The following is a 16,608-nucleotide window of genomic DNA, read 5'->3' as shown; positions in this document are numbered from 1 at the left end:
AGTGGGGAATCAAACCCGGTTCTCCCAGATAAGAGTCTGTACACTTAACCACTACACCAAACTGGCTCTCCAAACTGGCTGTTATTCCATAGGGAATAATAAGAGTTCCCAGCAGACATTCCCCTCCCCACCGCTTTCTGGTGACCCTGAAGCAGGGGGAGGGCCTCCAAACCGGGGGATCCCCTGCCCCCAACTGGGGATTGGCAACCTAATCAATTGCTACACTTCACAGTATTGTGCACTGGATCGAGGGACTATTTTGACTAATTGCACTGGACTGCTTGTATATCTGCCTCCCCCCCTCTTGCACTGCCTCTGGTACTCAGTTCCTTTTGTGGTTCCCTACAGCACCTCTCCTCTCACTTTTTCTCTCAGACGGGCCCAACCAAGTGCCCTGCAGGGCCCAGGAACAGGTTGAAGGAACCTTCCTGTGCTGTCCCCGCTGCCGGCATTCAGAGGATGACTGCTTCTGGATGTGGAAGTTCTCTTTAGCCATCACGGCTAGTAGCCACAAACGGACCCCTCCTCCATGTCTCTGTCTCATCCCCTTTCTGGGCTGGTGGCTGTTAACTTCATCCCCTGGCAGCAAACCCACCATTTCAAGGCTTGCTGCAGGAAGAAGTGCTTCTTTGGGTCCATCCTGCTGCATCTGTTAACTTTTCAGCTTCACTGGGTGTGCCCCTCGTACGATGGGAAGAGGAAGACACTTTCTCTCCATCCCATTTCTCCACCCTGGGCCAGGCATAACTCTGGGAACCTCTCTCATGTTCAGGGCCGGATTAACAATTAGGCCAAGCAGGCACTGGCCTAGGGGCCCCCATACCTTTAGGGGCCCGAGGCCGGCTCCCCCCTCCCAGTTTTCCCCTGCTTGCAGCCCTTCCAGCCTGCATGTGCAGCCAGCAATTGAGCTGCTCTTTGCCTGACTTGCCTGGTGCGGTTGCTGCTGGCATCCTCGCCAAGTTTGCCTCTTTCTGCCTCTCCCCCGCAGCTTTGTCAAAGGGGCTTTGGAGAAGGGGCCTGCAGGGGCCACAGGTGGTGGGGCAGCTGCTCCAACTCTGAGATAATCTGCGAGGGGCCTCCTGAGATTTTTGCTGCCTAGGGGCCTCCGCAGGGTTTTCAGTGCCAATGCAAAACTGCTAGATGGAGCCCTCTGGCTTAATTCTGACGAGCCATACTTGGGTAGGCCTGCATGTTCTGACAATCTCTGTGCGCCCTTCTCCCCCCACCTCCCCAATGTGCAGGGAACAAACGTCTTCCCCTTGCTGACCTCTGTGCTGAAGGACCCCGGTAGCTTCCCTGAGCCAGAGAAATTCAACCCGGGTCATTTCTTGGACGAAGAAGGACGCTTCAAGAAGAACGATGCCTTCATGCCCTTCTCTGCAGGTACCCCAAACTGGCACAGGGAGGGAATCCCTACAAATCTCTGCCAGGCTGTGTCCAGGGTGGTGCCAGGGGGTGCCCTGCCCAGGTGGGAACATGAGTCACCCTTAAGATTAAAGGGGAAAAATCAGGCTTTTCAAAATTGTGACATTTCTGCTTAAGCAGCAAGAAGTTGTCTTTAGAACAGGGACAGTTCTAAATGTAAGAACAGGTGTGACCGGTGCTGCAAACTCCTCTCCAATGAAATTGCTGAGCAGTCAGGTCAAAACGGATAAAAGGAAGTCCTTCTTCACCCAAAGGGTGATTCACACGTGGAATTCACTGCCACAGGAGGTGGTGGCGGCCACAAGCATAGCCACCTTCAAGAGGGGGTTAGATAAAAATATGGAGCAGGGGTCCATCAGTGGCTATTAGCCACATATACATATATTGGCCACTGTGTGACACAGAGTGTTGGATCCAACATGGCTTCTCTTGTTCTTCTGTGACACAGAGTGTTGGGCTGGAGGGGCCAGTGGCCTGATCCAACAGAGCTTCTCTTATGTTCTTAATGGTTCTTAATGGCTCAGTGAAATTACTCCAGTGGGCTAGAAACGCCACATGACTACTCAGAGTTTCTCCTGTGATATGTGGACAACGGGTACCTTTTCTCCCCAGCCCCTGACTCCCTGCCTGGGTCTGGAGTGAAACGAAGATGGGTAGCTGTTTCTGTAGCAGCAGAGAAGAGCAAGAATCCAGGAGCACTTTCAAGACAAATTGGTTAGTCTTTAAGATGCTACGGGACTCCTGCTCTTTTCTCCTGGGTCTGGACGGAGCGCTGGCTGTGAGCCCCTGGCCTGGCCCTTGCAGAAGATCTTGCTGCCCTCTCGTGGCCACTTGAAGGGATGACAAAAGAAAGAGAATACATTTCAAAGTCTCGGTGGAAATGTGTGCCTTCAGCGGCTTGTGCGCAGCAGCAGACCAACTGGTGAAGCTTCTACCAGTGTGACGGGGACAGCATGACCTGTTGGTTTTCAGCCTAGACAGCTGCTGCTGCAAAGGCATCTCCAACTAAAAAAGGGTCCAGGCAAATAGGTGTGAAAAACCTCCGCTTGAGACCTAGGAGAGCCTCTGCCAGTCTGAGTAGACAATACTGATTTTGATGGACCAAGGGTCTGATTCAGTATAAGGCAGCTTCATATGTTCATATGTTCAAAGGCATGAGGCCTCTGCCAGGCTGTGTCCAGGGTGGTGCCAGGGGGTGCCCTGCCCTGGTGGGAACATGGAGTCACCCTTAAGATTAAAGGGAAAAAAATCAGGCTTTTCAAAATTGTGACATTTCTGCTTAAGCAGCAAGAAGTTGTCTTTAGAACAGGGACAGTTCTAAATGTAAGAACAGGTGTGACGGGTGCTGCAAACTCTGCCCACCTCTGCCCCCACAAGACGCTCTGGGTTTCAGAGCGGGTTTCCCAGGTGGACGATTCCCCCACCACCTCCCCACTGAAATGACCATGAAGAAGAGTCTCTACTGTGGCGGGGACCCCACCTTAAGAACATAAGAGAAGCCCTGTTGGATCAGGCCAGTGGCCCATCCAGTCCAACACTCTGTGTCACAGAAGAACATAAGAGAAGCCATGTTGGATCAGGCCAATGGCCCATCCAGTCCAAAACTCTGTGTCACAGAGGAACATAAGAGAAGCCATGTTGGATCAGGCCAATGGCCCCTCCAGTCCAACACTCTGTGTCACAGAAGAACAGAAGAGAAGCCATGTTGGATCAGGCCAATGGCCCCTCCAGTCCAACACTCTGTGTCGCAGAAGAACATAAGAGAAGCCATGTTGGATCAGGCCAATGGCCCATCCAGTCCAACACTCTGTGTCACATAAGAACAGAAGAGAAGCCATGTTGGATCAGGCCAGTGGCCCATCCAGTCCAACACTCTGTGTCGCAGAAGAGAAGCCATGTTGGATCAGGCCAGTGGCCCATCCAGTCCAACACTCTGTGTCGCAGAAGAACATAAGAGAAGCCATGTTGGATCAGGCCAATGGCCCCTCCAGTCCAACACTCTGTGTCACATAAGAACATAAGAGAAGCCCTGTTGGATCAGGCCAATGGCCCATCCAGTCCAACACTCTGTGTCGCAGAAGAACATAAGAGAAGCCATGTTGGATCAGGCCAATGGCCCATCCAGTCCAACACTCTGGGTCACATAAGAACAGAAGAGAAGCCATGTTGGATCAGGCCAGTGGCCCATCCAGTCCAACACTCTGTGTCGCAGAAGAGAAGCCCTGTTGGATCAGGCCAGTGGCCCATCCAGTCCAACACTCTGTGTCACAGAAGAACAGAAGAGAAGCCATGTTGGATCAGGCCAATGGCCCATCCAGTCCAACACTCTGTGTCGCAGAAGAACATAAGAGAAGCCATGTTGGATCAGGCCAATTGCCCATCCAGTCCAACACTCTGTGTCACATAAGAACATAAGAGAAGCCCTGTTGGATCAGGCCAATGGCCCATCCAGTCCAACACTCTGTGTCGCAGAAGAACATAAGAGAAGCCCTGTTGGATCAGGCCAGTGGCCATCCAGTCCAACACTCTGTGTCACATAAGAACATAAGGGAAGCCCTGTTGGATCAGGCCAATGGCCCCTCCAGTCCAACACTCTGTGTCACACAGTGGCCAAAAAACCCAGCTGCCATCAGAAGGTCCACCAGTGGGGCCAGGACACTAGAAGCCCTCCCACTGTGCCCCCCCCCCCAAGCACCAAGAATACAGAGCATCACTTGCCCCAGACATAAGAACTTAAGAGAAGCCATGTTGGATCAGGCCAGTGGCCCATCCAGTCCAACACTCTGTGTCGCAGAAGAACATAAGAGAAGCCATGTTGGATCAGGCCAATGGCCCACCCAGTCCAACACTCTGTGTCACATAAGAACATAAGGGAAGCCCTGTTGGATCAGGCCAATGGCCCCTCCAGTCCAACACTCTGTGTCACACAGTGGCCAAAAAACCCAGCTGCCATCAGAAGGTCCACCAGTGGGGCCAGGACACTAGAAGCCCTCCCACTGTGCCCCCCCCAAGCACCAAGAATACAGAGCATCACTTGCCCCAGACATAAGAACTTAAGAGAAGCCATGTTGGATCAGGCCAGTGGCCCATCCAGTCCAACACTCTGTGTCACAGAAGAACATAAGAGAAGCCCTGTTGGATCACGCCAATGGCCCATCCAGTCCAAAACTCTGTGTCACAGAAGAACATAAGAGAAGCCATGTTGGATCAGGCCAATGGCCCCTCCAGTCCAACACTCTGTGTCACAGAAGAACAGAAGAGAAGCCATGTTGGATCAGGCCAATGGCCCCTCCAGTCCAACACTCTGTGTCGCATAAGAACATAAGAGAAGCCCTGTTGGATCAGGCCAATGGCCCATCCAGTCCAACACTCTGTGTCACATAAGAACATAAGAGAAGCCCTGTTGGATCAGGCCAGTGGCCCATCCAGTCCAACACTCTGTGTCGCAGAAGAACAGAAGAGAAGTCCTGTTGGATCAGGCCAGTGGCCCCTCCAGTCCAACACTCTGTGTCACATAAGAACATAAGAGAAGCCATGTTGGATCAGGCCAATGGCCCATCCAGTCCAACACTCTGTGTCGCAGAAGAACATAAGAGAAGCCATGTTGGATCAGGCCAATTGCCCATCCAGTCCAACACTCTGTGTCACATAAGAACATAAGAGAAGCCCTGTTGGATCAGGCCAATGGCCCATCCAGTCCAACACTCTGTGTCGCAGAAGAACATAAGAGAAGCCCTGTTGGATCAGGCCAGTGGCCATCCAGTCCAACACTCTGTGTCACATAAGAGAAGCCCTGTTGGATCAGGCCAGTGGCCCATCCAGTCCAACACTCTGTGTCACATAAGAACATAAGGGAAGCCCTGTTGGATCAGGCCAATGGCCCCTCCAGTCCAACACTCTGTGTCACACAGTGGCCAAAAAACCCAGCTGCCATCAGAAGGTCCACCAGTGGGGCCAGGATACTAGAAGCCCTCCCACTGTGCCCCCCCCCCCAAGCACCAAGAATACAGAGCATCACTTGCCCCAGACATAAGAACTTAAGAGAAGCCATGTTGGATCAGGCCAGTGGCCCATCCAGTCCAACACTCTGTGTCACACAGTGACCTAAGAAACTGGGTGCCATCAGGAGGACCATCAGTGGGGCCAGGACACTAGAAGCTCTCCCACTGTGCCCCCCCAAGCACCAAATATACAGAGCATCACTGCCTCAGACAGAAGAAAATAAGAAGCCCTGCTGGATCAGCCAGTGGCCCCTCCAGTCCAACACTCTGTGTCACACAGTGGCCAAAAACCCAGGTGCCATCAGGAGGTCCATCAGTGGGGTCAGGACACTAGAAGCCCTCCCATTGTGCCCCCACAAGCACCAAGAATACAGAGCATCCCTGTCCCAGACTGAGAGTCCCAACAATATGCTGTGGCTCATAGCCACTGATGGACCTCTGCTCCACATGTTGATCCATCCCCTCTTGAAGCTGTCTATGCTGGTAGCCACCCCACCCCCAGCTTGGGGGGCAGCTGCAAGTGGGGAGGGGGACCAGTTCTGGAAATACTGAAGATTGGGGGTGGAGCTTGGGGAGGCGGGGTTTGGAGGGGAGGGAAATCAAGCAACATGTAATGCCATATAGCAGGGGTGGCCAACGGTAGCTCTCCAGATGTTTTTTGCCTACAACTCCCATCAGCCCCAGCCATTGGCCATGCTGGCTGGGGCTGATGGGAGTTGTAGGCAAAAAACATCTGGAGAGCTACCGCTGGTCACCTCTGCCATATAGGCCTTCCTTCACCCTAGAAATTGCCAGACCCTTCCAAAGAGAACATGGCCATGATCCTTCAGCTCTGCCTAGCCAGATGTCTTTGGGCAGCAGGGTCCTCCCCGCTCTGCCCAATTCACGCTGCACCCCCAAATGCAGGATTGGGAGGGGGCCCCTGCTGTTTTGACCATGGCTGCTTCCTTCTTCCTCTGTCCGCAGGCAAACGGATCTGTGTCGGGGCCAACCTGGCCCGCATGGAGCTCTTCATCTTCTTGACAGCTCTGCTGCAGAATTTCACCCTCAGGTCTCCTGTCGACCCCCAAGACCTTGACCTCACACCACCCCTGAGTGGGTTCGCAAACATCCCACCCACCTACCAGCTCTGTGCCCTTCCACGCTGAGGACAGAGCGGGCAAGGAGGGGCTGAGAGGGGGCAAGAAAGTTCTGGAACGGCTGGTGGACCTGGGAGATGCTGAACGTGGCAGGGAGAGAAGTGACAACTGTCAAAGATGCAGGGGCTGAATCGACTAGTACAGGGTTTCCCAAACTTCCCCCCACCTCCGTGGCCTGGTTATTTTTACACTTCTCCTTCATGGCCCACTAAAATTTGCCTCCCCCCCCCATTTAACCACCCCTCCAGGCTGCCTTTGCTGCCTCCCCACCTCGCAGGAAGACAGTATAGGCAGGCAATCTGCCTCCCCCCCCCCGCTGGGGTGTTTAAATGGGGAGGGGTGGCCGGGGGGCTGCCTTTGCCATCTCCCCGCCTCGCAACCTAGTATTGAGACGTCTGTGACCCGGTGCCGGGTCGCGGCCCAGCAAATGGGAAACGCTGGACTAGTAGAATGCAGTTAGTGGGGCATATATTTGGGGTGCGCCCACAATTTTGAGGCAATACAGATATCTCTAGGGTAGAAGACCCTGTACCCAACCCATGTTGTCCTGAGGTGCCTTGTGTAAAGCTGCCTCCAACCACGATGAAAGGCTGTGTGCCAATGTTTTAAAAAATTAATTAGTAAAATAAATTAACTATCATTTGTTCTACTGTTGTCTGCTCCAGTAAACTCCAGCCTCTGCACGGGGCACGACCCAGCCGGCGTTCATCTCTTTGGAGGGGTCCTGATTACAGCCTTCCCTCAAAGCTGGAGGAGGGGCAAGAGATGGGTGGGGCAGTTTGGGGAGGGGAGGAGCCTCAGTGGGGCCTGATTCCAGAGCCCTTGCCCAAAGTGCTGGAAGGGAGGACCCAGCGCCCCGCCCTCCCCTGCAATGCCCAACTTCTGGGTGGGCCGCCCTCCCCCTCCCCTCCCCTCCCCTCCTGTTTAAAGGCCCCTCCAGCCACATGCAGGCGGTGGGGGAGGGGAGGGTTGCCAAGTCCAATTCAAGAAATATCTGGGGACTTTGGGGGTGGAGCCAGGAGACTTTGGGGGTGGAGCCAATAAAGGCTGTGAAAAGCATTGTTGAACTCCAAAGGAAGTTCTGGCCAGCACACTGAAAGGGACCGCACACCTTTTAAATGCCTTCCCTCCATTTGGAAAGAATGAAGCATAGAGGCACCTTCTTTGGGGGCTCGTAGAATTGGACCCCCCCCAGTTCCAATCCTTTTGGAACTTGGAGGGTATTGTAGGGAGAGGCACTGGATGCTATGCTGCAAATCTGGTGCCTCCACCTCCAAAAACAGCCCTCCCCAGAGCCCCAGATCAATTCTCCAACATGCCCTATGGGATTCGGTCTCCCCAGTGCATAATGGAGTTCCCAGCAGACATTTCCCTCCCCTCCCCACACTTTCTGGTGACCCTGAAGCAGGGGGAGGGCCTCCAGGGGGATCCCCTGCCCCCAGCTGGAGATTGGCAACCCCAGGGGAGGGAGAGGGGTGGTCGTTGGGGGGGGGATTGCAACCCCAACTGGGCGTCATCGCCTGGGGGACTCCACCCCGCCCCTTGCAGGAAAGTCCCACAAGCGACCCCGCCAGGGAGCGGGGCCCAGGTGGCGCTCCCGGGGGCCTCTGCAGTATGGCAGGGGCGGGGGGGCGCCTAGTCTCACCCCTTTTGCAGCACCAGGTCTTCAGGCTGAAAATCAACAGGCAACGCTGCTTGCCCCCTTGGGCCTGCAGAAGCTTCACCTGTTGGTTTTCTGCTGTGCACAAGCCACTGCTGAAAGCACACGCCTTTTGCACCCAGAAGGCAACAAGAAAAAGAACACTCTAGGATTCTATGCTTTAACTGGGCTCTCCTTCCTTGGAGGTTTTTATACAGAGGCTGGATGGCCATCTGACAGCAATGAAAATCCTGTGAATTTAGGAGGAGGTGTTTGTGAGTTTCCTGCATTGTGCAGGGGGTTGGACAAGATGGCCCATGTGGTCCCTTCCAACTCTATGATTCCTGACCATTAGAGCGCTTCCTCAGTGGAACAGGCTTCCTCCTTGGGAGGTGGTGGGCTCTCCTTCCTTGGAGGTTTTTAAAGAGAGGCTGGATGGCCATCTGAAGGCAATGAGGATCCTGTGAATTTAGGGGGAGGTGTTTGTGAGTTTCCTGCCTTGTGCAGGGGGTTGGACTAGATGACCCTGGAGGTCCCTTCCAACTCTAGGATTCTTCAGGAGGTGGTGGGCTCTCCTTCCTTGGAGGTTTTTCAACAGAGGCTTGATGGCCATCTGACGGCAGTGAGGATCCTATGAATTTAGGGGGAGGGATTTGTGAATTTCCTGCATTGTGCAGGATTTCATGGAATGCCCACGAGTTCTTGTATTGTGAGAAAGGGAGAAAAGGACTTCTTTCTCTGCTTTCTCCATCCCATGCATAATCTTGTCAACCTCTTTCATGTCACCCCGCAGTCGACGTTTCTCCAAGCTCAAGAGCCCCAAGCTTTTTAACCTTTCTTCATAGGGAAAGTATTCCAGCCCTTTAATCATTCTAGTTTAATCATTCTAGCAGAGCTACATATAGCTAGTGGGCAGTGGTTACAATAGAATGCAAAATGGTACAAATTTAGAATCCAACAGAAAAATAGTGAAATTAACAAACTGAAAGAACATTTGATCTGGATAGCATTTGCATGGGAAACCAATAGAACTAACATGTCAGAATGGGAGAGTAACATTTATTGCCTCATTCTCCCATTCTGACGTATAACTATTTTGCCGTTGGATTCTAACTTTGTACCACTTTGTTTTCTTAATCACTGCCTATGAGCTCTATGTAGGTCTGCTCACTGTACCTCATTCCTCGTCTGAAGACGTCTGCATGCACACGAACGCTTCCATTCTGAATAAAACTTTGTTGGTCTTAAAGGTGATACTTGAGTTCTACTTCGTTCTACTGCTTCAGACCAACACGGCTGCCCACCTGGATCGAGTTTTTGGACAGTTTGCCATTTCTGGTCAAGGATATGGGAAGAGCGAGGTGCCCAAAAGAGCGAGATGGGAAATTTGTTTGCATGGATTCCCGCTTCATCTCCTGGATAGCTTTTGTAAATGAATAGTTTTGCAGTCTGAGCACAGAAATGTCTTTGCTTTTGGCAGGGGAGGGGTTTTCTCAGAATAAGCCCTTGAAGGAGGGGGGGGGGACACTCAACACCACAATGAAGATTCTTTATCCACACCAAAGACTCTTTATTAATCATACTGTTCTGAGAAAGTATTAAGGGATCAGACTTCATAGGCCATGCAACTTTGCTGTGTTTCGATTTACAACGTGACTTTAAACGCGGAGACAGGGGGAAGGTGCAGAGCCGGCGCCCCTGCACTTGTTTGCAGCTGAGCCCCGTTACCGTGGAACCACACGAAGTTGGTAGGGCTGAGGAAATTTCCCAGCACTTCCTGTTATCGGCAAAATGTTGATTTCCTCCCGATCCTGAAGCGTTCCCAGGCTGAAGTTCTGCAGCAGTGTGGTGAGGAATAAGAAGAGCTCCATGCGAGCCAGAGCCTCGCCCAAGCAAACCCTTTTCCCTGGAGACAGAAGAAACAAGATGGCCAGGTAAGGAATTCCCTCTTTGCCTAAGACACTTCCCCAAAAGGCAACCTGGGAAGAAAAGTCCTAAAACTAGTGTGCAAGCCAATGTACCAGATAAAAGTTAAATGTTTGGCTGCTCCACATAGAAAAGAATATTGCAACAACGGGTGGGTCCTATGAGTATATGTTCCTTGTAATAGTTAAGTTGGAATAATTTGGGGATAAAGGTTTGAATTCATCCCAGGGTGCTTACAATGCACCATATTAGTATAATGACAAACCTTTCCAGAGCATTTTTATCTGTATTTTTAAGGTGGTTCCTTCATAGTGGGGACCTTTCCTTTCCTTTCCTTTCCTTTCCTTTCCTTTCCTTTCCTTTCCTTTCCTTTCCTTTCCTTTCCTTTCCTTTCCTTTCCTTTCCTTTCCTTTCCTTTCCTTTCCTTTCCTTTCCTTTCCTTTCCTCTCCTCTCCTCTCCTCTCCTCTCCTCTCCTCTCCTCTCCTCTCCTCTCCTCTCCTCTCCTCTCCTCTCCTTTCCTTTCCTTTCCTTCATAGAGAGCGTTGCGACCATCAATGAGATGGAAGGCTTTCTACATGTTTTTTTAAAAAGGATACTGGCTTACTCCTTCACTACATACAGCTCAACAAGAAGACATTAACAGTACTGATGAAGTGGCAACACGAAATGCGTCTACTGTTGCAACAGTTAATTGGATGCTGTATGACTAAATAACAATGAACATATGAACATATGAAGCTGCCTTATACTGAATCAGACCTTTGGTCCATCAAAGTCAGTATTGTCTTCTCAGACTGGCAGCGGCTCTCCAGGGTCTCAAGCTGAGGTTTTTCACACCTATTTGCCTGGACCCTTTTTTGGAGATGCCGGGGATTGAACCTGGGACCTTCTGCTTCCCAAGCAGATGCTCTACCATTGAGCCACCGTCCCTCCCCATGTGCTCTGTGGAAGCTGAAAATTGCTTCTTACTGTCTATTTCTGTGATTTTTCTACTTAATTTATAAGTAAACATATGGTAGCCTACATTTATCATTGTTATGTTTGGTGCTTCCTGTGGTGTGAAAAACAAAGCAAACAAAATGGAGTCCAGTCTCCGTTAGAGCACAGTGGATCAGGTATTTTCTGTGCTGGGCTGAAACCCCAAGGCTGGAATTTTCCTGCTTGCCGGACTCATATCAGGGAAGGGACAGATTTTCTTCCTTAGGAGTTGTTGTCAAAGCCCTGCCTTCTAACAACCTCTGACATCATCTAGAGTGGTAACTATTGTTCCCTCTGAGCTGAGTCAGTGTGAGCTAGCTCACAGTTTTTTAGACTGTGGCTCACACGTTTTTGTCTTAGCTCGGAAAACATGGCCCCGGAGCACAGTAATTTATGCAGTCGCTCACAACGTTAATGCAAGTAGCTCACAAAGTAGAATTTTTGCCCACAGGACCTCACAGTTTAGAGGGAACATTGGCGGTAACTTCCGGGCAACTAGACATATGCAATATGTATTTTTTTTCCACTTGCTTTTACATATACTGTACTCTTGGGGTTTCTGCTAAGCCTTCCCCACCCCACCAGAGAGACCAGATTCTCCTGCAATCGATTGCCATAAAATTATTTTGAAGGATTTGCTCTTTGTGTTCTGTCTTGGATGACCTCCTAGATGAAAAACTCCGTTTGGCCCATGGGCTGATTCCCCGTTACCAGCTCTGGGTTGGGAAATACCCAGAGATTTGCGGGGGGTGGAGCTTGAGGAAAGCAGACCTGCAGAGGGGAAGGACTTCAATGGGGTATAATGGCTACTTTGGAAGGTGAACTCTATGGCATTAGAATAATAGAATCATAGAGCTGGAAGGGACATCTAGGCCAGAGGTTTGGAGCAGATGACCCTGGAGGTCCCTTCCTACTCTATGATTCGAATACCACAGAGCTCACTTCCCAAAGTAGCCATTTTCTCTGTAGTGTGGATACCAGTTTTAATTCCAGGAGATCTCTAGGCCCCACCAAGAGCTTAGTAGCCCTGTTATGAACACCACCCCAAATGCTTCCCATTTCCTTTCTGCCACCCAGTTCTTAAATCCTCCTAAGCCTAGCCATGCCACTTCTCACATTCCCACCTCCTTTCCATTCTGGGACGAAACAGAGAACGTGCATCACCTGCTGAAAACGGCAGGAAGGCCTCGCTTTTCTTGAAGGCCCCATTTTCATCCAGAAAGTGGCCCGGGTTGAATTTCCTGGGCGTCTCGAAATGCTGGGGGTCTTGTAGCACAGAGGTCAGGAAAGTCAAGACGGTGGTGCCCTGGGGAATAAGCAAAGGCTTGTAGAGCGTTCCACATTTTAATTATTCTCTATGTAAAGTGGTATTTCCTTTTGTCCATCCTGAACCTACTGTCCATCAGCTTCATTGAGTGCCCTCAAGTTCTAGTATTTTGGGAGAGGGAGAAAAATTTCTCAATTCCATGTATAATTTTGTAAACCTCTCTCATGCCCCCTAGCCGTCACTTTTCTAAACTGCAAACCAGACTCTTCAGCCGCCCTTTCCTCACAGGGAAGGTCCACCAACTCCTTCATCATCTCAGTCACCTCCCTCGGTCCTTTTCCCAGCTCCACAATGTCCTTTTAGAACAGCACACAGCATTCCAAAGAAGGCCGCACTACAGATCTATACCAGGGCATTACAAGATTGGCCATTTGATTCCCTGCTGACTGGTTTAAAGCAGGGGGGGGCGGATTCTAGCAGGAGCTCCTTTGCATATCAGGTCACACACCCCTGATGTAGCCAATCCTCCAAGAGCTTACAAGGCTCTTTTTTGTAAGCTCTTGGAGAACTGGCTACATCAGGGGTGTGTGGCCTAATATGCAAAGGAGCCCCTGCTAGAATTCCACCCCTGCTTTAAAGACACCGTCTACCTATCCCAGGGACGTAGGACAGATCCTGATCCAGCAGCAACACTTCAGTGTCCGACGTACCTTGGGAATGATGTATCCTCGGAAGTGCGTGTCACTTGTCACTACATGAGGGACCCCCACAGGGGAGAAATCTGCAAACCGCACGATTTCATGGATGACGGCATCTGTGTAGGGCATCTTGGTCCGGTCCTCCATGGAGGGGCTTCGGGACCTCCCAATGACCTGGTCGATCTCTGCCTGGATTTTTGCTGTAAACAAGAGGGTGGATGCAGAGGTTAAAAACAGGCCCATGCGGGCAGCCACGCTGGTCTGAAGCAGTAGGTTAAAAACAGTCACCGTTTTCTCCTTTATTGATGGCAGCGGTCAACAACTAAGGGTAGTTTGTTCTGCTTTGACTCCAAGCTGAAAAGAGATCTGCAAATCTGCCTGACTAGTTCTGTACTTTTCTCCCTTTCTCGCAATACAAGAACTCGTGGGCATTCAATGAAATTGCTGAGCAGTCAGGTTAAAACAGATAGAAGGAAGTCCTTCTTCACCCAAAGGGTGATTAACATGTAGAAATCACTGCCACAGGAGGTGGCGGCGGCTACAAGCATAGCCACCTTCAAGAGGGGGTTAAATAAAAATATGGAGCAGAGGTCCATCAGTGGCTATTAGCCATAGTGTGTGTGTGTGTGTATATATTTGGTCACTGTGTGACACAGAGTGTTGGACTGGATGGGCCACTGGCCTGATCCAACATGGCTTCTCTTATGTTCTTATGTCTGAGGCAAGTGATGCTCTGTATTCTTGATGCTTGGGGGGCACAGTGTGGGGGGGGACTGATGGACTTCCTGATGGCGCCTGGGTTTTTGGCCACTGTGTGACACAGAGTGTTGGACTGGATGGGCCACTGGCCTGATCCAACATGGCTTCTCTTATGTTCTTATGTCTGAGGCAAGTGATGCTCTGTATTCTTGATGCTTGGGGGGCACAGTGTGGGGGGGACTGATGGACTTCCTGATGGCGCCTGGGTTTTTGGCCACTGTGTGACACAGAGTGTTGGACTGGATGGGCCACTGGCCTGATCCAACATGGCTTCTCTTATGTTCTTATGTCTGAGGCAAGTGATGCTCTGTATTCTTGGTGCTTGGGGGGCACAGTGAGTGTGTGTGGGTTCTTCTAGTGTCCTGGCCCCACTGAAATACCTCCTGATGGCGCCCTGGGTTTTTGGCCACTGTGTGACACAGAGTGTTGGACTGGATGGGCCACTGGCCTGATCCAACATGGCTTCTCTTATGTTCTTATGTCTGAGGCAAGTGATGCTCTGTATTCTTGATGCTTGGGGGGCACAGTGTGGGGGGGACTGATGGACTTCCTGATGGCGCCTGGGTTTTTGGCCACTGTGTGACACAGAGTGTTGGACTGGATGGGCCACTGGCCTGATCCAACATGGCTTCTCTTATGTTCTTATGGTCTGAGGCAAGTGATGCTCTGTATTCTTGGTGCTTGGGGGGCACAGTGAGTGTGTGTGGGTTCTCTAGTGTCCTGGCCCCACTGAAATACCTCCTGATGGCACCTGGGTTTTTTGGCCACTGTGTGACACAGAGTGTTGGACTGGATGGGCCACTGGCCTGATCCAACATGGCTTCTCTTATGTTCTTCTGTGACACAGAGTGTTGGACTGGATGGGCCACTGGCCTGATCCAACATGGCTTCTCTTATGTTCTTCTGTGACACAGAGTGTTGGACTGGATGAGCCACTGGCCTGATCCAACATGGCTTCTCTTATGTTCTTCTGTGACACAGAGTGTTGGACTGGGTGGGCCACTGGCCTGATCCAACATGACTTCTCTTATGTTCTTCTGTGACACAGAGTGTTGGACTGGGTGGGCCACTGGCCTGATCCAACATGGCTTCTCTTATGTTCTTCTGTGACACAGAGTGTTGGACTGGATGGGCCACTGGCCTGATCCAACATGGCCTCTCTTATGTTCTTCTGTGACACAGAGTGTTGGACTGGATCGGTCACTGACCTGATCCAACATGACTTCTCTTATGTTCTTCTGTGACACAGAGTGTTGGACTGGGTGGGCCACTGGCCTGATCCAACATGACTTCTCTTATGTTCTTCTGTGACACAGAGTGTTGGACTGGGTGGGCCACTGGCCTGATCCAACATAGCTTCTCTTATGTTCTTCTGTGACACAGAGTGTTGGACTGGATGGGCCACTGGCCTGATCCAACATGGCTTCTCTTATGTTCTTCTGTGACACAGAGTGTTGGACTTGATCGGCCATTGACCTGATCCAACATGACTTCTCTTATGTTCTTCTGTGACACAGAGTGTTGGACTGGATCGGCCATTGACCTGATCCAACATGACTTCTCTTATGTTCTTCTGTGACACAGAGTGTTGGACTGGATGGGCCATTGGCCTGATCCAGCATGGCTTCTCTGATGTTCTTCTGTGACACAGAATGTTGGACTGGATGGGCCAGTGGCCTGATCCAACAGGGCTTCTCTTATGTTCTTCTGTGACACAGAATGTTGGACTGGATCGGCCATTGGCCTGATCCAACATGGCTTCTCTTATGTTCTTCTGTGACACAGAATGTTGGACTGGATGGGCCAGTGGCCTGATCCTACAGGGCTTCTCTTATGTTCTTATGTCCAGCACAGATTAGTTGTGCACTCCAGAACTATCCACTGTGTGACACAGTCTGTGTCTTATTTCCAGGACCAAGTTCTGATGAGATCGGGCTAGCTGGGGCCATTCAGGTCCGGGCAAACAGAAGTTGTTTGGTAGCCCTGGACTTGGTTTCCCATCCAAGGTCTAACCAGGGATGACCCTTGCTTAGCTTCCAAAATCTGATGAGGCTGGGCTGCCTTGGACCACCCAAGTCACAGCTAGGAGTGCAGAAATCTAAAACAAAGAACAGGTTAAACATGACAAATTAAACAATACAGAGCAGTGTAAAGCATAACCTGTTAAACAGAGCTTCAGATGGGAATGTTGAAGAGTTACGGTCGCAGTTGTATATAACCTCGATCTCTGACATTTTGTGATTAGCCCCACCTCCTGGGGCAGCCATTTTGTGGCTCTGCTCACTGCCCTTTGTTAGCCTACCAAAGGAGTCGACAGGCACAAAAAGACTGGGGACTCCAGTTCTATCCCATTTGAAAGGGAATTATATAAGTTCAGGAAGAGGAGGAGGAGGAGGAGGAGGAGAAGACATTGGATTTGTATACTCTGAATCTCAGAGTCTCAGCAGCTACCCTTTCAAAGACAGCGCCTGCCAGAGCTATGGCTAACCCAAGGCCATTCCAGCAGCTGCAAGTGGAGGAGTGGGGAATCAAACCCGGTTCTCCCAGATAAGAGTCTGCGCACTTAACCACTACATCAAACTGGCTCTCTCAAGGAAGACAGTGTATAAATATTCATAGAATCATAGAATAATATTGGAAGCGACCTCCAGAGCCATCTAGTCCAACCCCCTGAACAATGCAGGAACTTCACAAATACGTCCCAATAAGTTCACAGAATCAGCATTGCTGTCAGGTGGCCATCTAACCTCTATTTAAAAACCTCCAAGGAAGGAG

At 50.9% G+C, this 16,608-nt stretch overlaps 2 protein-coding genes across 3 annotated transcripts in view; one reads left to right on the top strand and one right to left on the bottom strand.

The window, feature by feature from the left end:
• Positions 1–6,590, top strand: part of LOC132586352 (cytochrome P450 2G1-like) — a 33,021-nt gene extending 26,431 nt beyond the window's left edge. Inside the window, exons 8-9 of the mRNA XM_060258387.1 lie at positions 1,242–1,383; positions 6,393–6,590. Coding sequence (XP_060114370.1) covers positions 1,242–1,383; positions 6,393–6,574 — 324 coding nt within the window. The 3' untranslated portion in view covers positions 6,575–6,590. The remainder of the gene's footprint in view (positions 1–1,241; positions 1,384–6,392) is intronic.
• Positions 1–16,608, bottom strand: part of LOC132586353 (cytochrome P450 2G1-like) — a 520,878-nt gene that overhangs the window by 490,853 nt on the left and 13,417 nt on the right. The window contains exons 7-9 of one of the 2 annotated variants that reach the window (XR_009556359.1): positions 13,087–13,274; positions 12,274–12,415; positions 9,763–10,110 (exon numbers count right to left, since the gene is read on the bottom strand). Coding sequence is in view for 1 of the 2 variants with exons in the window: in XM_060258388.1 (XP_060114371.1) it covers positions 9,929–10,110; positions 12,274–12,415; positions 13,087–13,274 (512 nt within the window). In the remaining variant the exon portion in view is untranslated. Of the gene's footprint in view, positions 1–9,753; positions 10,111–12,273; positions 12,416–13,086; positions 13,275–16,608 lie in introns of those variants that run through there. The other variant, XM_060258388.1, reaches the window with a different exon arrangement.

The sequence above is a fragment of the Heteronotia binoei genome, chromosome 17 (genome assembly GCF_032191835.1).
Source record: "Heteronotia binoei isolate CCM8104 ecotype False Entrance Well chromosome 17, APGP_CSIRO_Hbin_v1, whole genome shotgun sequence".
Classification (NCBI taxonomy): Eukaryota; Metazoa; Chordata; class Lepidosauria; order Squamata; family Gekkonidae; genus Heteronotia; species Heteronotia binoei.
This window is presented reverse-complemented; position numbering and strand designations above follow the sequence as displayed.